At 39.5% G+C, this 27,391-nt stretch overlaps 1 protein-coding gene across 1 annotated transcript; it reads right to left on the bottom strand.

The window, feature by feature from the left end:
- Positions 1-187: 187 nt before the first annotated feature.
- On the bottom strand, positions 188-19,422 carry LOC128743705 (phospholipase A1 member A-like). Its single transcript, XM_053840331.1, has 8 exons — positions 19,370-19,422; positions 19,003-19,114; positions 1,547-1,692; positions 1,180-1,295; positions 960-1,086; positions 555-746; positions 303-498; positions 188-245 (listed from the first exon to the last, which is right to left on the bottom strand). Exons 1-8 carry the CDS (start codon positions 19,413-19,415, stop codon positions 188-190), a joined length of 993 nt encoding a protein of 330 aa, XP_053696306.1. The 5' UTR covers positions 19,416-19,422.
- Positions 19,423-27,391: the final 7,969 nt, after the last annotated feature.

Genomic DNA, 27,391 nt, shown 5'->3' with positions numbered 1-27,391 from the left:
TTAGGTCAACCCCCCCTCCCCCCTATAAGCGTGACGTACTTTATGGATGCCCCCTTAGTTTATTACAAAATTCTAGTCTTATAAATTACTGAAAGCTCAACTAAGCTACAATCCCATATTTTATCTATTTATATCACATTTTTACATTATTTACACCGTCAGGTAACTGTTTTGTCAGTTGAACACTTTAGTTGAACGGACAATTCATCGCTTGTGGCATGTGAATGCAATATCCTCCGGATAGTCTGAAAAGCATATCAATAAGAAAAAGGAAAGAAGCTTCGATACAATATTTAACTTACTCGTCTGGCGTATCCTGTCCGATGTGCAGAAACCTAATCTTAATTCGTCCCTTTTTCGTATACCGCACCGGCACAAATGGTATTCGATTATTCCGCACACAGCCGTTAGGGCACCGGAACGCCATTGTTGGCATGTTGGTAAAAATGGCGTTCGCCAGATAGCACACACTTAGAAAATGACTGCAACGTGCTTGCCCTGAAAGAGACACAACCATTAGCAACTAGCACGGATCGTTAGCTCTATCTACTTACTAATATCATCGCCGTTACAGTACGGTTGCCGTTGGCCACCGTTTATGCAAAAGTCAACGGATCCAGTGTATGCAGTTTGCCCTAGGAATCCGGCATTTGTGTGAATAACCTGCACCACTTGAGCGTCGTCCCTGGTCAGACGAAATCGATTTGAAGCGTGCTTCTCAATTAGGGGTCGCGCTGGATCCAAACCTGGTTATGTTGAGATAAATATAACAAAGCGCAAAAGATTATTATCGATTCGGCAATAAAAGCATCAATTTTGCCGTCATCCTAACTTTAATACGTAAGTAAGTAAGTAAGTAACAATAATACAATAATAACGATATAAGTCGGGATTGATCGTCTGGTAATTACCAATTAAACGTCTCACGAGCAACATTAACGATCAACGTGGGCACATACCTATGATTTTGAACTGACGTTTGGTCAAATGGTGCGACATCATTCCACAGATATGGGCGCCAAGTGAATGACCCACGCACGTGATCTGCTTGCTGCGACTGCCGGCAAGGGTAAGGAAAGAGTACATCTGTAAATTGCAGCGGTAAATAAACAATTGATAATTGCCGGGTGCGACGGACTTCTGCGCGGTTTAAATTATTGCTAACAAGCTTCCCCTTACCTGTGCTGTGCACTGCGCGACTAGCTTCGTGTTCGATAGCGACGACAGGTAACATGGGTACTGGGAAAGCCTCTCCCAATCCACGGCGATCACGTTGTACTTGCGAGAGAGGTAAGCTTGAGGTGAATTATGTTGTGCGAGAGTAAAATGAAATGAATGAGCTTTGGCGGGGTGGCAGCAAACGGCAGGAAGCTTTGAAAGTTTTCTAACACCACCGGTGAGGGCGGTATGCACTCGCACGGTTGAAATTATTTTGATTTTAATTTTTTAGTAAGCAACTTGATTATAAAAACGACCAAAAGGCTGTCTTTGGTTTTAGGTTATTTTGCTGGGAAGATAAAAATGCTAAAAAATTAGTGCTGTGTACCATCTTTCAGGAACATGATGTGCCGGCTGGTTTGTGTGCCATTGAATCCATGGATGATGATGGCTGTTTCCCGATGCGGCTTGAATCCGGCTCTGAAGAATGTTTTTGGTCTATTCATATCCACTATTTTCCCCCGTTTGTAATAACTGAAAACAATGAAATTGGAATAAAATAACATTAGTGTAAAAAATTTCTGTTCTGTTCTTTAGTTTGTTAAGAAGTTTGAATACGCCGAAAGAGCAATTCCAGCTCAACTAGCAAAATGGTTTGACTCGACTATTTTTGATTGGAATGAAATTTCCCGGATGTGTTGGATACCAAAATTCAAGAATTCATTTCGTCATTTGATTTTTTTCGTCAAGAGTAACTTTTCAAAAGGGTGTATTGAGAAATGAGATTACTTTTTTTTTAAAATTATGCCTATCTTGAAAACTACTTATTTGATCAAAATGACGTCAAAGGAAAAGTTGCAGAAAATTAAGTGTATTTTCAGGAAAAAAATTATACTGAAAGAAAAAACTTTTCAGAACCATGATCAAAATCATAAAATGACAATTATCTCAAAACCATCCCCTCCGATTTGCCTAATTTCCCCACAAAATTAATTGTGCTCTTCAATTCATGTCATGGCTACACCTTAATTTGATTCTATTCCATCTAGAAATTTTTTTAACTGTTTAATATTATATCAGCTTCTTCGAAATTTGCTCAAGATTTGCTTTCTCTTTGGTTTGACTCTTTCCAGATATGTATTTTTAATTTAATTTAATTTAATTTTAACTTTGTTGGGTCTTAGGAATCAAAACTTTATAAAGTAAATATTTTTTCATAGTTTATGTTCTAATAAATTTCTGAAATTTGAGTTGCAATATACTCAAGTTTAACATATTTCGTGTCTTGTACTTTGTCATTTGCCCAGAAATGGCAAAAATGACTTAAGTTTCAGACTAAAATTTAGAAAAATCCACACAAAACTTGCGAAAACTTAAAAACTTTCCGAAAGTGTTCAGTTTTATTACAGACAAACAGACGAGACACTCGCGTTAATTCCATCGTCCAATCGAAAACTACTCATTCGTCAAAAAAGCATGTTTCGCATGTTTTGCGCATGTTTTGCTTCGAGTTTTCAGTGTAAAACCGTATAAATATAAAAACCAAGCAGCATAAAACCCTGCAAATGCAAGCTACTCCGCAACATGCATAACGGAGGGTGCTAGAGTGCAAGCAAAATGTGTAGGACGATGGTTTTTAAAGGATTTTTTTCTATGTGTCATGTCAGTTCGTCGGTGGTTTTATTAATACGGATTACGAATATCATCTCATGCCTTACAACTTTCACGAATTCAACCAAATCCACGGGTACAAAAAACCTAGGAGCGTGACAAAATCTAAACGGCGAATCATTTTTGAGATTAGAAAATGATATTTAGGGTTATGACGGGTAATCTTTAAAAAGTTTTAGAATAACTGCGTTCTTTTGTGTGATGAACGTTTGATTTCGATCCCGTACTGGTGTGAGGGCGGCGGCGATGGTACCTCCTTCGGACTTATATCTAAAGAAAAGAAAAAACGCTTTAATTATTTATCGCCACGCTGACCTTACGGGTCGACGGGCTAGAGTCGAATCACTTATTTTTCTCATTACATTGAGTTTTGTTATTAACGACAATGAAAGGGAAAATCCCGCACCTACTTGTTGTCCCTATACGAGCTCTCCATGCGGAAATCTCTCCTACCTCTTTTAGCTGCAGTTACGTTGCACTCCGCATATGATTACGATCGACCATTCGTTCTTGCAAATGTTCATCTTGGGGCTCAAACACTCATGGTAGGACAATTAATATAAACAGAGTTAAATGCGCGTCGCTGACACTCTCTTTAGTTGACTTGCGTATTCTCGCTAAAGCCGAAAGGTAAACCCTTGAATGCCCATACGGCTGTTTCACAATTGTGTGTTTAATTTTCGTCCGCCACAAGGCATGCGGAATAAACAGTCACCAGGGCCGTGCGCTCTGGGAAATGTGTTATGTTTTTATACCAACGTTGGTCGTTTTACTTTTAGGCCAATGCAGCTACTTGCATTTTTGCATGCATTGACTAGCATTTACTCTTCCGGATCCAGGCAATATCTCAAAATCGGGCTGAATAGTTGGTAGGGTTGCTACATCTCCCCCCCTCCATCCCCTTATGAGCCGCTGAGTGTTTCTGAAAGAGAGGTTTATCGACTGGTAAGTAATTTGACAATTAGTGCGCAATTCAAAGCGGAAGAGATTAACAGACTAGGCTTGAATTCAAGATCGCGTAATAGACTGCAAGACTCCATCGAGAGAATATGTCTGTTGAAGACAAAAGAATGTGTCTTCAATTAAAGCATCGTTAACGTGCACTGCCCATAGGTACGTAGGTTCAACGACGAGAAGAAAGCGTTCTGTGCGTAGCTAGGAGTAGCGTATAGCAACTATTCGGCACGGATTATTAAGATCATCACCGGGGACATGAACGTCCAGGCACATCCATTTGGCAGCATCCCGAGATGCTGATAAGCTGGACCAACCACGTCACAGGGATGCCGGATGACTGTGAACTATGACTGTGAAATATGTGTTTTTTAAGAACTCCATCGACATAAGGAATAGACAGAGCCATCGTGCTAGATGGTTCGACCGGATTGAAGCAAAATTGAATTAATTAAACATAAATAAACATCACAACTAAATGGGAAAAATTGAATCAAAAATTAATTATGCCGTCGACTTCTTTGTTATTTTGAACGTTATTTCCTACTATTTTTTGAGTATTTTAAAAAGATTTCTGTAACAGTTCAGTAAATGACCCAAAACTAAAAGTTGTAATATATAAATAATAACCAAAATCGGTAAAAGAAAAATATATTTGACTTTAGATTTTCTTCAGATGCAATTTTTTTTATTATCCTTCCGAGTTACAGAATGTTAAGTATCCCGTTCATAGGGTTTATGTGCACATTAAAAAGCAGCTTCACTTTAGTCTAGTCTAGTTAAATACAGGGTGTTAGGTAGTTTAGTGTAGATATTCCAGGGGGTGATAGAGGATCTCATTTGACGAAAAAAATCCTTCTACCTATATGGTCAAATCTCAATCGTTACAGAGTTATTGAACATTTTTAGTTTTCGGTTCTGTTTACCTCAAATTACCCCTGGTACAAAAACTACGCTAGCTTGCTCAATTCTGTTACTTTCATTCGAAAGCTAAGAAAATTTTGTATTGAAGAGTAGTCTTAAACCTCCTACTTCATGAGATTTAGTTACTTTTTAGAAGTAAGTATCAATTTTCTCCTAAAAATGTGTGAAACTAATTGCTGTTATTCACCAATTTAAAGCTTTAGTATCGTTATACAATTCTTCCTTTGCCGTAAATCGTCTACCTCTTCTAGTTTCATTGCGATTTCATTTCAAAAGTATGGTTTTGGGTATTGAATTAGTATCTGAAAACTGCAAGAATTCATACATCACGCATAGCACACTAGATTACCGCGTGCGATGAACACATTCTTCTGACACGTATGAAAAATAACAACAGAAACAACAATGTTTTGCATCGCCGCCACTTTTGCTTCCATAATCTTGCAAAACTGAAGCCGCTTAGGTTTATTCGCCGGCAGCAGCTTTTGAGCTTGTAGTGTGAAAATAACGCATTTTTACCCTGTTCAGCCCGTTCTACACCTTCATGATGACAATGGACTGTATCGCAACTTGCCTTGTTCTTGTCTTGAAATCATTTCCCACGATTCGCAAAATTTTATGGTCAATCGCTGACGCCGCTTGCTGATGAGGCTGAGGCTTCCCTCGAAGCCTGGTTAAAAACAACGTTCTTTATCGAAAGCGACGGTGCGTTGTCATAGACGTCCCTGAATTAAAATCATTGTGCAACAAAACGAACACTTCTGTATTTGTGTTCACTTACTTGCATTTGGTAGCCGACGATCAGAAAATCTACAACCATACTCCTGCTGGGCTGTCGTTGCTACATAATTAGCGAAGCCATAACAAAGGGGGATGTCCGCGAGTCCTTCCGAAGAATACATTGTAATACTGCAATCGTTTTCAGAAACGTCCCAGAGAGATCCGAGAAGTCATTTTCGAAACTGTTTTCCATATGCGGTTAATCGTGTCCGTCGCACGCGTTGATCATGTGTGCTATGCGTGATGTATGAGTTCGAACAGTTTTCTGATACTAATTCAACATCCAAAACCATACGTTAAAAATGAAATTACAATGAAACTAGAAGAGATAGATGTTTTAAGACCAATTTTCAGTAGAAAATTTGCTCAGCTTTCGAATGAAAGTAACAAAATCGAGCTAGCTAGCATAGTTTTTATACCAGAGCTAATTTAAGGTAAACAGAACCGAAAACTAAAAATGTTCAATAACTCTGTACCGATTGAGATTTGACCATATGCGTAGAAGGATTTTTTTCGTCAAGTATGATCTTCTATCATCCCCTAAAATATCTGCACCAATCTGTCTAACACTTTGTATTTACTATTAAAAATAAACTGATTCTGATTTTTTAGAGATTTTTGGTAATGCTTTAAACTGCCGTGAATCGCATATCAGTCCCATTTTCTATGGAGTTTCCTATTTAAATGGGATTGTTATGCGATTCACGGCAGTAAACGTATTATAACACATTTCTTCACAAGTTTTGTAATTTATCTGAATTCTATAAACCCGGTATTATTATTATTATTTTTTTTTTGAGTGGTTTTAACCCAAAGGGTCATTCACCACGGAACCCGGTATTACTTTTTACTGGATATCTTAATCTAGTCTTTGTCTGTGTCCCGCCTTAATGCTGTATTACACGGGTTCCTTCTTAACTTTATCTAAAAATCGTTGTCAATTTATGACATGCAACCGTTGAAACAAAGATGATATTGATGTCCAACTACTGCTCAATATTAGTTCAATAGTTCGTAATTTAAAGTAGCAAGATTATTAACCCTCGATCAGTTTCTTAGTGTTGATTACATATGTCTATTTTCTGCAACATCGTCAAGGCCGCTGTATAAGCCGCAGCATTCACGTCCTGTACGATAAAACCCTAAGATGTTTCCAACAAGTTTCATCGGCGTCTATTTTTTCTATCGGCCCTTGACTGTATTTCAGATTTCGTTCCGATCTGGTGCATCGAAGGAATGTTTGAATTATAAAAAATAGCATAATTGTATCGATTTATTTTTATAACCGCTGCGACCACAGTGGAAATGGTGAAAACGCAACCAGCGGTTGCTCATAGCCACCATATGCTGCACTAGCTCTTAATCGTTAAGGGTGAAATAAATGACAGTTAATTGAGTTAATGTTTATGTTGTTGCGAATCAGAAAATATTCCCAATGTCTCTGCCGATTCGCTTCACCCGTTTGATTTGAAGAAATAACTTTCCTATTTACACAATTTCTCACAATGACAGTTCATGAACCTTCAGTTATCGTGCAAAACTCGCTTTTCCGATAGCGAAACATCTTTTATTCATTTATACAATTGCAGTTGCAGTACTACTTTGCGACCATCAGTTAGCAGATTCCAGTTCCGTCCTTCGTCAACTGTTCACTGTGCGGAAGAATGCCTATGAATGGAATAGCACGATCTTGCGATGCACATCGAGCAGGAATAAATTGTATTTTACGTGGGTACGATGTTGTTCCCTAGAGGTATTGTCGTTATTTAATGTGGTTTTAACCAATTGGTCATTGATCATCCCTAGAGGTAAGCTAACTTGACATTTTGTCACTAAAACAAGGAACAAAAAATTACTTACATTCCTCACTTCAGAGTATAAAAAAGCAAAATGGAAATTAAAACTGTTAAACAAGATAAGTAACAATATTTGCTATTGAACGCACTGAATAAGGATCTCATCATGTGTGCTACAATTATTGAATGTTGCTGTCGTTATTAAAGTTATTAAAATAAAAATAAACATTTCTGACCGTTCAATAAATTGCTTGCTCGGCAAATGTACCGAGTGGAAGCAAGCAACAATTATATTACTGAACATGCACTTAGTTTTGTTTAGCTTCAGGCACCTGGTGTTCCCATAAGAAAAAAAAATCGGAACCATTCTATGCCTCGGCCAACTTTTAACGGTTAATCCCTTTTAAGCCGCTGAAACTTTTACAGATCAGAAGCAAAAGATAAACATCGATAATGACATAAATCACCGACATACTCCGATCTAACCGATAATGGCAAACGAAATGCCCACCAAGCGTTCACTTCACCTGTGAGATTCCGCAAAGCAAGTAACCACCACCCCACCGTTCCACCACCCGTATAGACGATTATTATATAATCTGTGATTACCCTTCTTTTAAACCACTTCCATTCTTTCATTTTTTTCTATTCATCCACATCGGTAAGCCGTCTAGTCTGTTTCAAATCCATTTTCACTGTTTTCTTCACCGTAGGTGGAAGGTGGAAAACAACAGGAATCGGTTAGAAATAATACAGACAGTGCAGTGGAAGTAAGTCTCGAGCCGGTTGTTGGAAGAAAAAAAACTGTACCACTCGGCACATGCAAGATGAACCGCACGCAACGTAAATCAATGTAATGCAAGTGCAACGAAGCAGGAAAATTCACTTTCATCTCGACATTGATCTTGAATCGTTGAATGTTAGTGTGGTTGTTGCAAGCGGTAAGTCCCAGACTAGACAGTCAAGTGCTCTCTTTTTAATTTTTTATGGCACCATAGAAAATAACCAGTATAGGTAGGTAATGGCATGTTCGCGGCTGATTCCATTTTTGCCATTTTAGCCGATTTCATAGTGGAGAGCATAATCGGAATAAAAATAATGACAATCTCAACGGAGAACTCTATAAGCTACCACAACTTCAAATGTGTTGAGCGGTGTGATTGTAAAACGGAAAGCAAATCGAGAAAAATGGCAATAGATGCGAATCGTACCGGCCGTAACGGCATCGGGTGTGCTTTTCTGGTTTCATAGAAAAAAGACATTCGCCGCTACCGCTGCCGCTGCCGCCGCCGGGGAAAATCTGGTTTTGTGCACTGCACGGTTAAAAACTGGTTGAATCGACAAGCTGAGTTGATAAGATGGAAATTTACCCCGCTGCATTTAACGCTTCGGGAACCACTACCTGGTAGGTAGCAGCAATTTTTGGGTCACTGTGCTATGCATTATTGGTACAGGAAAAAGTGAATTGGAATGTCTAGAAACGGGATACGTCTTTGTGGTGGCAATTATTTGGGTTCTTCCTTCTGGTGATTTTCAATTTTCGTCTATGATAGTGATTTTACGTTCTAGAAAAATACGGCAAAAGAGCTTCCTAGTTTTTGGTGGTTTTGTTATTGACTAATGTTTCATGGAAGAGTCTAAAATTTCTCGAGTTCGCTCAGTTTTTGAGTTCCGCAAAAATTTCTGTTTTATTTGTTTTATTTGTAGCCCTGCCTCTCTACCACAGGGGTGAGAGATCTCAAACCATCATAAAATAAATTCATGCCTCCAAAATCCCCCACACGCCAAATTTGGTTCCGTTTACTTCATTAGATCTTAAGTTATGTGAAAATTTGTGATTTGTTTGTATGGGAGTCCCCCCCCGCCTTAAAGGAGAGAGTGGTCTCAGTACACCATAGAAAAAATTCCTGCTCCAAAAACTACCACATGCCAAATTTGGTTCCATTCGCTTGATTAGTTCACGAGTTATGAGGAAATTTGTATTTCACTTGCATGGGACTCCCCCTCTTTTAGAGGGGAGAGGAAATTTAATACACCATAGAGAAAATTCCTGCCTCCAAAAACCTCCACATGCGTAATCTGGTTCCATTTGTTTGATTAGTTCTTGAGTTAGGTGGAAATTAGTATGAGAACCCCCCCCCCCCCCCTCTTAAAGTAGGAAGGGGTCTCAGCACAGAACAGAAGTGGAAGTCCGAACGATTCGGCGATCAAAACTGGTAACAGAGTCTTTTTTGTTTTTATTTTTCTTTAGGAAGGTTTCGCACAGAAGCGAATAACACAATATAAGCAGAACGCTCGCTGCCAATCGTATAGCAGCTTTCACATGCTTTCGTGTGCATTCGTATGCGTTCGTGTGTTTTCGTGGAAAAAAGTGACTCGCCACCGCCAGGTTCGCTAGTATTTGTAGAAAGTAGCGTCGACGTGTTTGGTTTTCTACTTCCACTTCTGTTCTGTGGTCTCAGTACACCATAGAAAAAATTCCTGCCTCCAAAAACTCCCACATGCCAAATTTAGTTCCATTTGCTTGATTAGTTCTCGAGTTATGAGGAAATTTGTATTTCGTTTGTATTGGAGCTCCCAGTCTTAGAGGGGAGAGGGGTCCCAATACACCATCAAAAATAACTTTCTCCGAAATCATCACATTGGCTTGATTATTTCTCGAGTTATGCAGAAATTTGTGTTTCATTTGTATGAGAGCCCCCCTCTTAAAAGAGAGAGGGGGATGGGTCTCTAACCATCATGAGAACCTTCCCCGACCCCAAAAACTCGTGCACACAAATTTTCACGCCGATCGGTTCAGTAGTTTCCGAGTCTATAAGGATCGTACAAACAGACAGACAGACAATCATTTTTATAGTTAGAGATAGAAAATCAGAAATGTTTTGCAAGTAACCACATGCACAGAGCCGGGATGGCTGTTCCTGTTTCAACAATTTCTTTTCACTGTACTCGGTCCTGAGCTACTGATCGCCAGCCAGTTGAACCTCTCGACGCACGCAAGTCAGCTTTAACCTGGTCCAGCCATGAACCAGAGCGTTAGGTTCTGTATTCCTGGTGCCAGTGGGGTTCTTAAAGAGAACTGATTTCATTGCACAGTCGTCCGGCATCTTTGCGGAGTGGCTGATCCACCGTAGCCTCCCTACTTTCACTAGGTGTACGATGAGAATCTCTTCAAGCAGTGCCTGCAACTCGTGGTTCATGCGCCTGCACCACTCTCCACAAAGTTGCAGTCTCCAGAGATCCCTACAGATATGAACTCTTCAACCACTACTAGTTCATCGCCGTCAATAGTCACTGTCCTTGGGAGGCGAACGTTGTTTTCTCTGGAGCCTCTTCCCACCATATATTTGGTTTTTGACTCCTAGCTTCAGTTTTTAGTCTGGCGTAGATTACCTCCGCCGTCCCAAGATTTCTAGTAATGATATCAAGGTCGTCTGCAAACGCTAGAAGTTGACTATTTTTGCTGAATATCGATCTTTTCGTTTCAATACCCACTCGGCGGATGACACCTTCAGTACCAATGATAAATAACATAGAGGACAGTCCGTCCCCATGGCGTAGCCCTCTGCGCGATTCAAAATGACTCTCGAAAGTGTTCCCAACATACACATATGCTCCAGGGTAGTGTGTCCGGAAACCATTACCGTGTATTTTCTGCCACAGCTGTTCATTTTCGATTATATCGTTTGCTGCCCTGAAATCCACGAAAATATGGCACGTTGTATTCCCGACATTTCTGGATGATTTGTCGGAGAGTGAAAAGTTGATCCGTAGTAATACGCGCCATCATTAAACCTGCCCAATATTGCCCTGCGAAATTTCTTGCCATTGGGGATAGACGATGTAAGAAGATCTCCAAGAGCACCCTGTGAGCGGCGTTGATCAGCTTAATGGCGCGGTGATTACAGAAATTGAGCCGATAGCCCTTTTTGTAGATGGGACAAAACACGCCTTCCCTACACTCCGTCGGCAGTTTCTCCTTCACCCAAATCGTCGAAATTGTCTACTGAAGAGCCGCTGATAGTAGTTCTTTGCCATTTTTGCAGAGTTCTACCGGGAGTCAATCCTTCCTGACGGCTGTATTATTCTTCAGCTAACCGATTTCTCACCGGATCTCTTCGAGTTCGGAATACGGCACGCTATTATTGTTTGTAGGCACTCCTTGGTTAATTTCCTGTTACATCGCCATTGAGATACCCAACGAAAAGTTATTTCTGCCTGTCGACCAGCTGGCGCTCGTTTGTGACCAGAAGGAGGGAATTCTCATCCACCTGCTGGAAGAACTTGCGCGTTTCATTAGCTTGGAACAGTTGTTCTAACTTTTCACGATAACTGTCCTTCTTCTGGCGCTTTTTTCTTCCTCTGTATCGTTGTCAACTTATTCTGCACTAAGAGGTTAAGGGCCACGGTGTAAGCTATTTTATACCTGCAGCTATGTTACGCACTATGCAACTGTTCATCAACCTCGGTTTTTTCCACAGATTTTCCTTTTCATAATCATAATTCAAAAGCACTAGCCACTATAGAAGTGATTACCTTCACTTGGACCTAAGCGGAATACTTCGCAAGTTATACCTACCTAGTGAAAATTCAAAACTGTTGCAAGTGTCTTCGGATGACGCTGCTGTGTAATTGAAAAATCCCAGTAAAATAAATTCCTATAAAACACAACCAGTAACCGCTGTTTTAGACGACTGTAATAATTGTATTATTTTTTACAACCATATCGTAATATTTTTATTACCCATATTTATAACCATCGTATTATTATATCTAGGTTTGTGGTGAAATCTCGAGCAACGTATCAAACGGTACCAGGTAGGGTGCTGGATGGGTTCGTCTACGGCGGGTCTTCGTCTACTTTCCAGACATATGGTCAAGAAACCTGCATTATAACCAATTTTGATGCGAATTACAGTCAAACTAACCTGATATTGATATTTATGGATTGTCTCTTCGCTATCGAGGAAAAGATTATGTTAGAAAATTGCTCTTTTTCATTTGTTCAAAAGATTTGTTTTTTTTTTCAAAAAATAGATTTGTTTTTTTTTTAAATAGATTTGTTTTTTTTTTGTTAACAAAATAGAAGTCCTCTTGGTTTTTCTACCAGTTTTGAGCATGACGAAGAGAAGTTTGAGTATGACGAAGAGTAACTACTTGAAATTTTGAGCTGTGCTTCCAACTATTTCCACTTCTTTTGTAATTGGTGGGTAGCTCTTGCACACGGCTTAAAGAATACATGCATAGATTTTTGTAAATAATTGCTGTCTGTCCATGGTATATATGTAGAGGCAAGATGTGTCAGATTTACCTGGCGTAAAAAACTTGAGTACTTGCGGATTAGTTCTTATGAAAACTCGCAATAAAGTATGGATCGTGTTTACGTATGACGAAGAGGGTCCGTAACCCTAACAATAAGAGATTCTCTTCATTTCTTTACTCTTCCGCTTATCACAGTGATGCAATGATACTTTGACGCATCTGTTTTACATGAATCGATTACGATTGCATTATAATATATTTATGTCGTCGTAAAAATCGTAAGACGGAAGACGAATAGAATATTTCATTGTTATTTAGGGTTTTTTATTATGTTGATTGAGAAACCAAACTTCATAACCAATGCCTGTTAATGCCCAAACACAAAGCTTACATATTTTATGACGTTGCGGAAATTTGACAGAAAATCTCTGAAAAACAGTATTATTGCAGCATATGTTTTTATGGTGTACTGTGATGTTGTGACTATCAAAATCACGTGTTTTCAATGAACCTGGATCCGTTAAGTTTAGCCTGCCGGGTTATTTTTGCAAGGTTTTCTTGCTAGATTGGTTTATGGTTTATTGGTTTTAAAAAATTAGTATTCAAAATACAAAACAGAGGGCAACGGTTGAATCCTATAAAAAGAAAGGTGTATCAAGTCGCGAAATCAGACGTAGGGTTAACAGACCGGAAATAGTGGCAAGAGACTATTCAAATTCATCCAGAAAACAATGTTTTGATCAAACGAAAATCAAAAAGTAAGGGTTTAACGATCTATTTAGATGTTGATTACACTTCAAATTTCACTATCTCACTCACTATCGAACATCAAGACTACACTGAACTTACCATTTTGTAAGACAAAAAAAAGTTCAGCTTGGATGGGCCCGATCAATTTTTCGACTATTGACAAGATCTGCTAAAGGAATCAGAGTATCTCCATATTCGAATTTCCGGAGAAGGATTTTTGATGATCCAATTCGTGCATCTGGAAAGTTTATTTTTGACAGGTGAATTTGTCAAATAAATTGATATTTCGGCTTGATTCCATTCAAAGTGAAATATCCACGCAAAAAGTTCGTGTTCAGCCTAACGGTGCTAATATCTTTGTTATTTGTTTCCTAATTCCTAGATCTATTTACAAATAAATACTACCTATAATAGATCTAACTACTAATTAGAGTCTTAACAATTGTAGCAGGTTTCGAAAAGTTGAATGCATGGTACTCTTTGTTCAATTCACTGTAACTAGCAAAAGCGAGGCCATTTCTAAAGGGTGTCCACGATAAAATGGCAACACACAAAATTAATTCGCAACATTCGAGTTTGTATCCGATTGCTATCAAACTTTCAGGGCATCAAATGAAACAATTAAACTTAGTTTTAACGTCTTTATTTTATCAAATTTCGCCTCCGTATCCGACTACCTGTACTTCGGCCAAAACCCCACCCATTAGATTTTGCACAACCTCCAAATCGACATGTTTTGCATATTTACCCATTCTTTCTTCATTTCTTCGGCTGTTTTGACTACTTTGGGATGTTTCAGAAGATTCCTAGGACAGTAGTGAGACTTCAGAAGAGGCAGAAGTCACTTTTGGAGACACTCTTTCAAATACACCGGTTCATTCATGGTATCTGTGGGCACAAAAGGCGTACACATGAACAAATTGCCTGCCAAATCAAGAATTTCTTGCCAAACTTCGACATCTTTAGTTTTCGGGGGTTCTCTGGGACATCAAACTTCTTCTTTGCAGTGAAATACTGGTTCCCCGGAGTCTGGTTGAAGTCCGCTTTCACGTAGGTCTCGTCGTCCATAACTTATTTTCGATGTGCAAATTGTGCAGAACTTTTTCGCAAACGACCTGTTCTTCCGATGCTATTTTTCAGATTTTTGCACCCTTGATGAAAAGACTCACACAGTGTAAACAATGACTTTGAACTTTCTCCATGCAAAATTTTAAGTAATTTTGTCCAATGGTTCAAAAGTTATAGCATCTTGAGAGTGTTGCAATTTTACCGTGGACACCCTTTACCGTAGTCCATCCGTCTGAAATTTATCCTGATGAATTCTCTGGATCTCAGATAGGTTCAAATTAATCTTCTCAAGAAATTGTAGAGAATTGCCGTTTCCTAGCAATAGTTTAATTGCGATTGTGCCTCTGATTGGCTTTCAACGACGCTGTAAACCGGATTGGCATGCACGCTTTATTTTTGGTTTTTTGTTCAATGCATGCTCATTTGACTACAGCGCTTCAATGAAACAGAATTCGAAAACGTAGTGTAAAGGGCAATTGAAGAGGTTATTATTATTTACAATACTGTTGAAGAAAGTACAGTTTTATCTTTTGTATTTAGGACGCAATGCAGCGCTCATATGGCTACCAACCAACGGGGTAGCAGCCCCATAGCGTCGTAAATACAAGTTAAAACTGTACTTCTTCACCTATATTGTAGATAATAATAACCTTTTCAATGGCCCTTTACATTACTACTTTACAATTCTATTTAGCTGAAGCGCTGTAGTCAAATGAGCATCTACTGAACAAAAAACCGAAAATGAAGCCTGTTGGCATGCATGAGTTACTCCATGGAAGCAGCCTCAGAGCGAATTTAGGAAATCGGTTTTGAATAGTTTCAACTCTAGTAAACCAGTGGTATGATAAGGACTGTTTCTAAAACAGAGCGATCGAGGGTGTTAAATAATGATCGCAGGTAGTAGGGATCTCGAAAACTGCTAGTAGGTTTAGATATGCCACTTAAGTTTATCTTAGTTTTGACAACGATGATTGAGTAATGACCTCTGAACGTGAATCTGCAAATTTACCAACACTCTAAGCTCTTTCACCATTTGTGCTGTGCCAAGAGGGCATCCGTCGACTTCATAAGCTTAGTCGATATGTAGTCGACGCAAGAAGGATATGACGCAACATTTTTGAATGCTAAATACCAGTTGATTTCAGCAATACGAATCAGTTTCAAACAGTTTCACTAGTCGTTGTAATTCCTTACATTTTTCATTTAATTTCAGGATAATACAAATCTTAGCATCTCCAGAATATGCGAGTTTACAAGCATCTGGTAACAGCAGACAGATATCATTAAGAAGATTGAGAATAGTAAAGGCCTCTGGTTGTTTCCCTGCGGTACTCCAGGATTGTTAGTTAACCTGTGCGACTGACATGAGATCAGATTGATACTTATTTTACGATTAACTAGGTAGGATTTCAGCCATCGAACGAAATGTGTAGAAGCACCCAAGCAATTGATTTTAGCCGACAACAATTGATGATCAGCACAACAATTGTATCTGTTTGGTGATGATGTTTTCATGAAGAATTTACAAGAATTTAACAAGATTTATACCTAATAACACGTGTCATTGATTCTTCTCGGTGAAAAAAGACTCTTTTCCTTTTCTTCGTAACGTTTCAGGTTAGTACGCTTCTCCTATCTGACGACAGGTTTGACGATAGGTGAAGCGTACTAGTCTGAAACGTTACGCAGAAAAGGAAAAGAGTCTTTTTTCACCGAGAAGAATCAACGACACCTGTTATTAACAACGTTACGGTGACTGAAAATATAAAGAAGATTTATACCTATTGATCTCTCTTTGAAGAAACCAAGCTAAAAAGGTGTAATGTATAATTTGACTGCAGCAAGAGGTATGTCTCCTACTAAAATTTCCAAATGTTTGGATCCGGCACACAGAGAAGAGATCCCACGGTGGTAAGTGATGTCACGTTTGTCTTCTTTTTTATGTATGAGAAACATTACAGTTTTGTACATTTCTCAGAAAACTTTGCCTGGATTATTGATCCATTGAAATCGATGGTCAACGGGATTTCAATAGAATCAGTACATCTTTTTAGCATAATCGAAGGGATCCCATCAGATCCAACCTCTGCAGAAGCTCTGACTCTGACATCAATAGCGTCGCTGGGCACAGATTTCAGTGCCAAATTTATGGATTGCACGCTGGCAAAATTAGATTTAAAATCCTAGAAAAATAGTCGGTAAACAGATTGCAGATTTCGTCGCGAGCGTTAGCTCTTTTAGCAAAAAAGCAAAGCCATGGGTATAAACGTTAGAGTACAGGACAATTACGGGGCTAGATCAACGATCCTACTGACTCTATAGCAACACCTCCCAGCCGAAATTAGAATATACGACGACAGGCTTTTTTCCGTGTTGGGGACTTACCACCGCGACCATTATTTTGATCTATTGTGGTGTGTCCTCTTTTAATTTATGCCATGTCGTATCGGTGAGCTATCAAAGTTTGATGAGCCACCTCAACTACTGTCGGCATTTATCCCAATCAGGTGATGCATTTCGTATGAAATTTATCACCTGATTAGGAGCAGCATTCGAAATATCGCAGGGCTGAGTCAGCCCCGACGACAGGCTTGTTAGGCCATCATTGTACCCCGAAGCTAACTGGGCGGTATAGCTCTTTTAGCAATAAACATAATTATTGGCAGTCCACTCTTACTTTTTTGGCTAAAAATCGCCAAAAGCTTTATGAGTTGCGCTTTAGAACAGCTTCCTTACGCTGGGCATATCTTGAATAAACGTGGTATATTAAAGCTCGCTGGTTACTCATAGCGATGTTAAATTCACCCTTTGTAAACGGGTTGTGAGAATTGATATATCTTCTCAAAGCGGCTGCGCGAATCCATTTTAATTCGACCAAGGCGGTTTTCTCCGAGGGCATTGAACAGGAACAAAGCGATAAAAGAACAGTGAGCATTAGCTGTGAGGTTAACGTTTCTACGGCATTGTCGGTATCTAATAATTGAGATCAATTCAGAGCTACAAATAGCAGAACAGGCTAACTTTATGCCTTCAGTTATTTTATTCACATCAGTTCGGTTACAAAATTCTAGTTCGACAGTCCGGATCCAGTGGGGAACGTGAGGAATCATTGTGTGACGGATCAATTCCAACAACAAGCAATATCCCTAGTAACACATTTGTTATAGAGTAGTTCAGTTGACGGCTATACGACTAATACAAGTCATAAATAGGCTATTTAAACTACATGTAGTAGAAGCGTGTTATTTGGAATAACAGCATTGCTGAGCTGAAAGTGCCAATTTCAGAAGTGTGGAAGGATTTTGAAATGAAAACATCAAAGTACTTTGTTGTAAGAATGCCCTAAAGGATTTTTTGTATTATTGGGAGCCCTGGAGGACCTGAACTGATTATTGAAGTACTGAAAATATTTAAAAAACTAGATATAATATCAAAGCGGAGTTTAAAACCTTGGTGCGACTGTCAAAAATGTTTTACTCTGTTTATTGTCAAATACTTCTTAGACAAATTGTGTCGCAACAATTTCTACAAAGTTATACCTGATCCATGAGTTAAGTCTGGGTTTAGCGGCTAGTCATTGGATCAAAGTCAAAAAGCAACAAACTAATTTTAATTAATCTCAATTTAATTCCATTCAGAAAACCATGTTGTGATTGGGTCATCAGAATTAGTGACGTGTCAATTTGTGGGCAAAATCCTACTATTTAGCTTTAAATCTGTTTAGAACAATACAGGACATTGCTGATTGAAAACGAAAAGCTTCAAAAAGGTGCAAAAATACCAGTTTCGTACACAAATAGGAATAGGAGCAGTAGTTTGATCACCATAGTATGCTGTTTGCACAATGAATCATAATCATAATCAGGGGGTTATCCACAATTAAGTCAATTAACACGGTTGAAGGAGGCAGCGAAAGCAAACAAGAACATTCACTGCAACAATAACAGTTTTCATGCAAATTGCAAACTGCCGAGAAGTGGAACATTTGAAATAATCGTCTTATATCCGGTCGCAACAGTAATGTGTGGTTCCTGTGTTTTAACATCTTAGGTGTTCTCAGCAGAAACATTTGATCGGAAAGTGTTTCAGGCGGAGTGTACTAATGAATAGGTTGAAAATTTCGGCCTATTCATTAGGAAAAATGTTGCTTTCCTGTCTAATGAAGATAATTACTCTGCAGCGTTCAGATCTAGTTCAAAAATAAATTGTGTTAATTTCAATAAGCTATTCCTAACTGGATTTTTTATTTGTTAATTTCATTATTTTTTATATGACTTTCGTATATTCTTTATTAGCTTTATTAGAAAGTTTTTAAAACGTAATGGGCCTTCTAAAAGCCAAATTTCTGTTCATAAAAGTATATGTTATTCTTGTGATCTATGCCAAATGCCCCGGAAAACGATATCTCTCAACAAGCATCAGTTGATCGTGACTGTAATAGACCTCCGGTATAAATCGTGCGATATTGTTGGTCCCCATTTGATATAAGACTTCTGAAAACAACCATAGAGAAAAATAAAACCGTTCCAGATGTTCCTATTGTGTTCGTAACTGTCTGACTAGTTGTATGAACTACTGACCCTTAAGCTAACACCAATTAGTAATTATGCTTTGCGCGCGAGCGCAACCTAATACTTACGTTGTGTAGAGGAAAAATCGTATATCCTCGTGCGGGCAGTCGTAGTCTTTTTTCCACATGCACTTCAAGAAATTCAGATCGAAAACACCACCAGAAAACAGGCCCCACGTCTCTGAAAGGAACAATCGCACATTCATTTTATTGGGCCTTATTTCGCACATTTAAACTGTGAAAAATTGCGTTTGGTTTCTGATCGCATTTTCCATTATTTTCCTCTCCACAGAAAAGATACACTTTCCAACGCGGGAAACACTTTCCATTTCGCCACCAACGAAACCATAATCGGTCTGTGATCGTGTGTGCTCGTTATGCTTTATAAATTATTGGTACACTTTGTTTGATTACTAAACTGATGTAGACAAATTACCTGCTAACAACGATAAAATAAGCAAGAGTCGCACCAACATTTTCATTATATTTTTTTTAAATAGGTCTAACTTTGGTCTTATGATCTACTAAAAGATTTTTACGATGTATATCCTGTATGGTTGTAATATGGTTTTTAAATTTCTGCAAATCCACTCGAGATATGTCAGCAGCACTTTTTGCTCTTAGCCTGCCAACAACTGATTCTACCAAAGACCCGAAGAAAGTACCACCTCATCGTTACGAAAGCGCGGATAGAACTGAAACCGCTCTGCTATCTGGAGCCCCATCAGACAGGCTACTCGGCCAACGGAGCCCGCGATGATCTCGGTACCGAACGGGTTATTGTGGCACGAGAGGATCGCATGGTAGAAGTGATTTTTCTTTCGATGAGTGACTACATACCGGGCTTGGTCGAAGCGACGCGAGCAACGGCGACGCCGAGCTGGAGTTCGTTTTCCCGGCGATGAATTTTTCTTCGCGTTTTAGCCTTTCACAGACGAAGGAAGCAAGAGATCAAAACAAAGCGCTCACGAGTAGATTTGAGATTGATGGAAATTATGGCTAATATGATTCTTCTGCTTATACCGGTAAGTAGTAGGCTACCGTTTAATTGCAGCTAAGTATCTCGATCGAATAATTCACTACTAAAGAGCTATGTGAAGCCACTTCACGGGTTATTACGTCATTTCGGCTGAACAATACAGTAAAGCGCCAAACTGAATGCTGCGCCAACGCATCCGTCAGTGTCAATTTGACAGTAAACCCATGGGAACGCTGACGGACACGTTGACGCAGCATTCAGTTTGACTCTTAAGTCGCACATGTGAACACTAGATTATTAAATAATGTCGCTTTACTCTAGACTGAAAGCTGTATTTCACAGTTTGTTTTCTAGTTGATGCTCTCGGAAGATTCGAACACTTTCCGCAAAGTAGAAACCTACATTGTTGAAACTTGCAAATTTGCGGCGAAATTCATATCTGTCAGAATAATAATTAAATACATAGTAAATTAAAAAGTAAAAGTATCATCAATCGCTATTTACAGAATCTACTACATAATAGACTCTGCTGAATTAAGGGCCAAACAGAATGCTGCGTTAGCGCGTCCGTCGGCGTTATACTAAAGGTTTTCCCACGGATTGACTGTCACATTGACGCTGACGGATGTCAAAATTACAAATTATACTCAAATTTTATTTTCTATGTTTCCTTTATTTCCTGTGGCAAATGTACATGCCAAATATATACCTACTTATTGAGAAATTTTGACTGCAGAATACGATACTTCCGAGAAAAGCACTTGTGCTTAATAGACACGCTAGAAATATGGTTTTTAACGATTTAAATCTTCACTATGCGCATTAAATAAAAGTAAACGTTACGACAGAGCACACCGCTCTATCTCTTATTTTATATTATTTATCTTATTGCCTTTCTACTATATGAAAATATAGTATAAAGGTATAGAAATCACTCGGAAAACCGGAAATAGAAAGCAGGTCCTGCGGGCCGAATGTCATATGCCATTCGACTCAGTTTTTTTTCATTGAACGTAGGGAAAAAAAGATTTATTGACTTATTTACCATTACGGTTTTATAACTGATCGCTAACCTCCAGAGAAAACTTACTTCCCCAATGAACTAGATAAAAATGCGTAAATCAGATTCCTAACAATGCAATGCAATGCAATTTCGCACCCACGCAGTCATCATCGCGCGTCAAACACGGCACGCGGAAAATGTGTGTGGAAGTTCAACTCGGTCGGTTTTGCTTTCTCACGACTTTTTCCACGCGATAAATATTTCTTCCTGCTACTGGAGCACGCTTCTGTCTTTTGCTTCAGATTATCAACGAAAACCTTTGAGATGAGGTATCATATGGGTGGGTAGTTGGTTGCATTTTGTGAGGAATGCTGTGGTTGCATCGGCTGCACCTAGGACAAAACAAGAAAACAATAACAATGCGCTGTGGGGTGGTAGAAAGGTGTAAATCGCACGGCGCTCCGGTACCGTGCGCTATATCACATATGTACAGCTGACACACGTGTTTAAAAAATTGATATAAATCAGAAGCAGCTGCTTCCTTTTCTGTACAAACTGACGATAGCGATGTAGCGATTAAGAGATATAATACAGCGGGATTACGCTATTGGTTTAGCGGTTTTCAATATGGCAGAGTAAGGAAGAGAACAGTTTGTCTATTGTAACTTGTGCTTCTAATGAAAGTGTATGTACCGGATCACATCGTTGATTGAAGTTAGGTTTCATTCACGTTGCGCATCATGAAAATTTACTAGGTATAATAGTTGCCGTGCATCTCACATGTACCATTGTTTTAAATGTAAATTGAGAGATGTATGTATAGTCGTAAAGACCTCTGGTTTATTGATAATCTGATGTATGGTAGAAAGAAGTATTTTATAAACTGTTGAAAATTCATGTAGGTATTTGCCCCAAAACGGCAAAACAGTCGGGCACACGAATTACTATTGATAAATTATTTATCATTCATGTATTAAGAAGCGGTCGGGCCGTTGAAACTTCAAAAAAAGTCATTGCATATCGAATAATATAGGTAGGGTAGGTAGCAAACTTCATATTTTTTCGTTCATTGTAAACATTCATGATTTTGGTCATTAACGGATCGTTTAGTTGTCCTACTTACAATTTATAAAACTAGTAGCACTGGTGTATACAAACTAAAATAGTGCTAGAATGTGCCTCAAAATTCTGCTAAAATGAAGTTTTACAGTTTATAGATGAGAAGAATACGCCTTGCCGTTCTGCAACACGCGCGACGCGGTGCGTTTCCAATGCATTCAGTTGTCTTTCTTGACGGGTTTCGTATTTTCTTCATGTCATCATGTTTCGGAGTAATGAGGAATTGACCGGTTACCGAAAGTTTTAGTAGTAAAAGTAAACACCAATGAACTGAATATTAATTTAATTTAATTTTGAATATTAAATATGTTCACCTCGAGTTCAGGTAAATTTCTTCTACAAATATATAAAAATTTGTTTTCCTAAAAAAATATGAAATATGAGAAATTCTCGTTGAAACTGGGCTACTACTAACACGGGTAGTGTTCGACATCGGAACGAAAATTGAAGTCCGGGTTCCGGTCCGGTCCGGTTAAAAATTGGCACGAACTTTCTTATCCTGAACAGAGCCAAATCGGACCGTATTATTAGTTTTTATAGTCGGAAAGACAAAGTTCGTGTCGACTTTTAACCGGACCGGACCGGAACCCGGACTTCAATTTTCGTTCCAATGTCGAACACTAAACACGAGGTCTTCAAATATTAGAACTTTTGTACTTGATTGGTTGAAAATGGTTAAGGTGAAACGGTACTGAATCCAACAACTATATCCTCACATGGACGCCATTTTTCCGGCCATGCAGGGATTCAGTAGCGGATCACCTTAAAAACTGAGAATTACACTTTTTATACCTCGAAACAGTGGAGCCAAGAGGCCCGACAGCTTAAAAAATTCGGATTTTTTAGTAAACTTTGAGAACTGTATCATGTGATATTTTCTAAATTTGCAATGAAACAACTGAAAACAGTTGACAAAAAACGATGAGTTTGAAAAAAGGAAAACATCAGTTCATTATATTCCCTCTACGGTGACACAGATATCAAACCATAGCACTCAGAGATATTTTTACCTACATATTCAGAGGATGATGTTGAATTTGCGCGTTCTATTGATTGTCTCTATGCAGTCTAGTGAGCTACATGCTGTTTTTGGAAAAATCAGCTTCACCAAATGGAATGATTTTTTCAGTAACGCCTCTGGACACACAGGGAATTGAGTGTATGTTCGCAAGACTCAAGTTTTAGGATTTTCAACTTTGTCTTTTCAATTAATACGTTAACTTTAATCACAATAATGATACAACTAAGAAAAACTCTTATTGTTTCAAACAACTAACAAATGGCATAGTTCTACGTAGTCCTAAAGTCAATAGTTTTTAGGTGGTCATCTTGGATTTAGTTGCCATATTGGATTTTATCAAAAAATCGCCGTTTTCGTCATGAGCCCCCCAAACCGATTTTCATTTCAAGACCACCATTGGAAGGCTGAGAAGTAGAGAGAGAGTGTCTACGCCTGCGAGATGTGGTGCATATCGGCGAAGATAACGCGCAAGCAGCCAAAATTCGTAATCCGATGCCAGCGATACATCGTTCGGGTCTGGTAGCCTTAGGGTACCGCCAGAGTGCAAGCGATCTGCGACGCGATGCGACTTTTCTTGCTGTAGTTATACGCGCAGCCCTTTTTCGCCCGAAGTAGCACTGTGTTAGCGACATGTGAGCGAAGTCGCGTCGCAGTCGCTTTTACTCTGTACGGAGCCTTACACTTGGATCTCTAATTCCGAACTCTGTGTCACCGCCGAATACAGCTCAATGTGACCAGTGCCAAATAGAAACAGGGATTCTGGAGTATAGATGGAAGTAGATCGGACATATCTTGAAGAGAGGAGCGAACGCAATTGATTGAGTTCTCTTGTGACAAACCCAAACGATGGTTCGCCGTAGAGACGCGCGAGCTCGTGGTTCATTCTTCGCCTCCATACACCGTTCTCTTGCACGCCGCCAAAGATGGTTCTTAGCACCTGTCGTTCGAAAACTTCAAGTGCTCGTAGGTCCTCTTCTAGCAGTGTCTAGGTTTCAAGCCCGTGGAGGACAACCGGTCTAATTAGCGTTTTGTACAGTGTGCACTTTGTACGGTGGCTCAGATTGTACGACCGCAAGTGTTTGTGGAGTCCGTAGTAGGCCCGACTTCCGCTGATCGTACGCCTTTTAATCTCACGGTTGGTATTGTTGCCCTCTGTTGCCACTGAGCTAAGGTATACCAACTTGTCGAATACCTCAAACTCATTCCCGTTGATAACGCTTGCTCCCGCCCGCCAGCATATCCTTCGTTTTAGACATATTTATTTTCAACCCAATCTTCTTTGCTCCGCGTTTTAGTATGGTATACTGATCTTCCACCGTTTCAAATGGTCTGCCTACAGTATCCATGCCGTCGGCAAAACAGAGAAATTAACTAGATTTATTGAGATTCGTGCTCCGCATTTCAATCGCCGTTCGTCTTATAACACCTTCAAGCGCAATGTTGTATAGCAGGCAGAAGAGACTATCTCTTTGTCGAAGTCCCCTGCGAGATTCAATTGGGTACGGCAATTCACCTAAGATTTTCACACAGCACAGGATCCCATCCATCGTAGCCATGATAAATTTAGTAAGTTTACCCGGAAAGCCGTTTTCGTCCAAAATTTTCCAAAGCTCTTGTTGGTTTACACTATCATATGCGGCTTTGAAATCGATGGACAGGTGATGCGTGGGGACTCGGAATTCGCGGCACTTCTGGAGGATCTGCAACAGGCTGAAGATTTGGTCTATTGTAGACTGAAACCGGTTTGACAACTTCCCACAAATCTATTAGCTATTGGCGGTAGTCGATGGAAGATGACTTGGGACAGCACTTTGTAGGCAGCATTCAGGATAGTGATCGCTCGGTAGTTCTCACAACAATTCTTGTAGATAGGGCCGATAAACCCGTCTTTGTTCTACTCCGGTATTCGTTCCGTATCACAAATCTTGACAATCAGTTGATGCAGACAGTCGGCCAACTTGTCCGGGCCCATTTCAATAAGTTCCGCTCCAATGCCCTCCTTTCCCGCTGCTTTGTTGCTGGATAGCTTCTTTAACTTCCATTAACGATGGGGGTGGCACATCTTCGTTGCTCGCTACACCAATATGGTCACTTCCTCCGCTATCATGGTCTTCCGCCTTCATCGTAGTGCTGCTTCCACCTATCGATCACCGCACGGTCGTCAGTCAAGATACCTCCATCTTTATCTCTGCACATTTCGGCCTGCGACACAAAGTTTTTGCGAGATTCGTTGAGTCTCTGATAGAACTTCCGTGTGTCATGAAAGCGGTACAGCTGCTCAAGTTCTTCGTACTCCTTCTCCTCTTGGTGGCGCTTCTTCTCCTGGAAGAGTCGGGTTTGCTGTCTCCGCTTCTGTTTGTATCGCTCCACATTCTGACGGGTGGCTCTACGCAGCAATTATACCGCTCTGCGTTCTTCTCAGCCAATACCTGCTGGCATTCCTCGATAAACCATTCGTTACGTCGATTCGGTGCCACACGGCCCAGGACGTTCTCACCTATCATAACAATGTGTACGATAAAATTTAATGCGTATGTGCTGCACAACTGAGGAAACTATTAAAATGTATTATTTATTCTATCGGATATTTTAATATTGTCGCTTAAATCAAATTAATCAGGTTGATCTAACAGCATGAGCCTCTAAGTTGGCTTCGAGGTATGACGCTGGCCTAATAAGCCAGTCGTCGTATGTTCGAATCTCGGCTGGGAGAGGCTGTTAGAGTCAATAGGATCGTAGTAACTGGCCCTGCAGTTGTTCTGTACTCTAACAGCTGGCTGCGCAGACTGTCGTATAAAAACAGAAGGTAAAGTTTCGATAACGGAATGTAGCACCTAGGCTTTGCTTTGATCTAACAGTAAAAGTTTAACTTTTCTGCTCACGGATATACATATATTCTCAAGTTAACAAAGCAGACTGATTTAACTTTTTACCAGGGTTTATGTTTTACAACTTCGTAGAACAAAGCGTCAAGCAGTGAATAGCACATTAAGTACTTTCAGCTACTTTCAGCAGAGTGTGACTGTTTAGAGAGATACCCATCGTACATCCACCGAAAGTTGATAGACTACGGTGGGCCGGATATGTCGTAAGGATGCCGGACGACAGTGTGACGAAAACAGTTCTCTTCAACAATCCTACCGGCACCAGGAACAGAAAGACCCAACGTGTAAAATGGCTCGAGCAGATGGCAAGCAACTTGCGACTTCTGAGGCGCCTAGGAAATTGGCGACGAGTGGCCCGCGATCGAGTTGAATGAAGGCGATCAGGCTTGGCATACACTTTTCGCTTTGATTTAGCTCTTTTGATTACTGTTCCTCAGCCAAGCAAAATTTGAAAAAGTGGTGAACGGGGCATTTGTAGAGCTAGTAATTATCTATAATATTGCTGAAGTAAGCATTACTGTGCATTTTGTATGGGGCGTTTGTAGAATTCGTTACTATTTACAATATTGCTGAAGTAAGCATTACTGTGCATTTTGTATTTATGGCGCTATAAGGCTGCTACCCTCTTGGTAGTAAAAAGAGCGCTCTTTTTGCTACCAACGGCATTGCTGCCCTACAGCGCCGTAAATACTAAAGATAAAACTTCACTTTCTTCAGCAATATTATAGATAATTACTAGCTCTACAAATGCCCCGTTCACCACTTTTTCAAATTCTGCTTGGATGAGGAGCAGTAATCAAAAGAGCAAAATCAAAGCGAAAAGTGTATGCCAAGCCTGAAGGCGATTGCTTGAAACAGTACGAGCGAGCCACCTCGACTACTCTATAAAGACGATTAAAAGAAGGAATTCCTACATATCTATTTTGGTCAAAGTTTTTCAACAATGGTACAGATTTTGGTGACTTTTGCATATTCTTGATGATATGTTTCCGGTCAAAACTAACACTGAGGAAAGAACTGAGATAATATAGACTTGCATGACGAATGGACTTGAATGTTGATGAGACTGCTTTAATATTTCCATCTACTTAGTTTATAGTCATTATTCTCCTTTATATTTTTTCGATCGCATATTTGTGCTATAACTGGCAAAACAGAAAACCAAATGAATATAAATTTGACGTCATTGTCCGTTCAGAGACATTCATTATGCATTCCAGAATCACAGTGATAAATAGTTGATGGACTTTGGTCTGTTACCATTGTTCTCCATCAACGCCGAGAATGACGCAAATCCTTCATAGTATAGATGTTAAGCAGAAAAAGAATTAGAAAACTATTGATTTAATCCAAATAGAAATCATATATAAAACTTTAGGATCTGGAGTGACGTGCTCCTTTCCTAGTTGGAATCAAGAAAAGTGAATTATTTAATAAAGTTTTTGCTGTTA

The sequence above is a fragment of the Sabethes cyaneus genome, chromosome 3 (assembly GCF_943734655.1).
Source record: "Sabethes cyaneus chromosome 3, idSabCyanKW18_F2, whole genome shotgun sequence".
Classification (NCBI taxonomy): Eukaryota; Metazoa; Arthropoda; class Insecta; order Diptera; family Culicidae; genus Sabethes; species Sabethes cyaneus.
This window is presented reverse-complemented; position numbering and strand designations above follow the sequence as displayed.

Excerpts from the sequence above, each read along its gene's own strand:
- LOC128743705 (XM_053840331.1), bottom strand. The coding sequence starts at position 19,415 with ATGAAAATGTTGGTGCGACTCTTGCTTATTTTATCGTTGTTAGCAG. Across the intron at positions 1,296-1,546 it reads CATCATGTTCCTGAAAGATG|CTTACCTCTCTCGCAAGTAC; the intron begins GTACACAGCACT and ends ATTCACCTCAAG. Across the intron at positions 246-302 it reads GGACAGGATACGCCAGACGA|ACTATCCGGAGGATATTGCA; the intron begins GTAAGTTAAATA and ends TATGCTTTTCAG.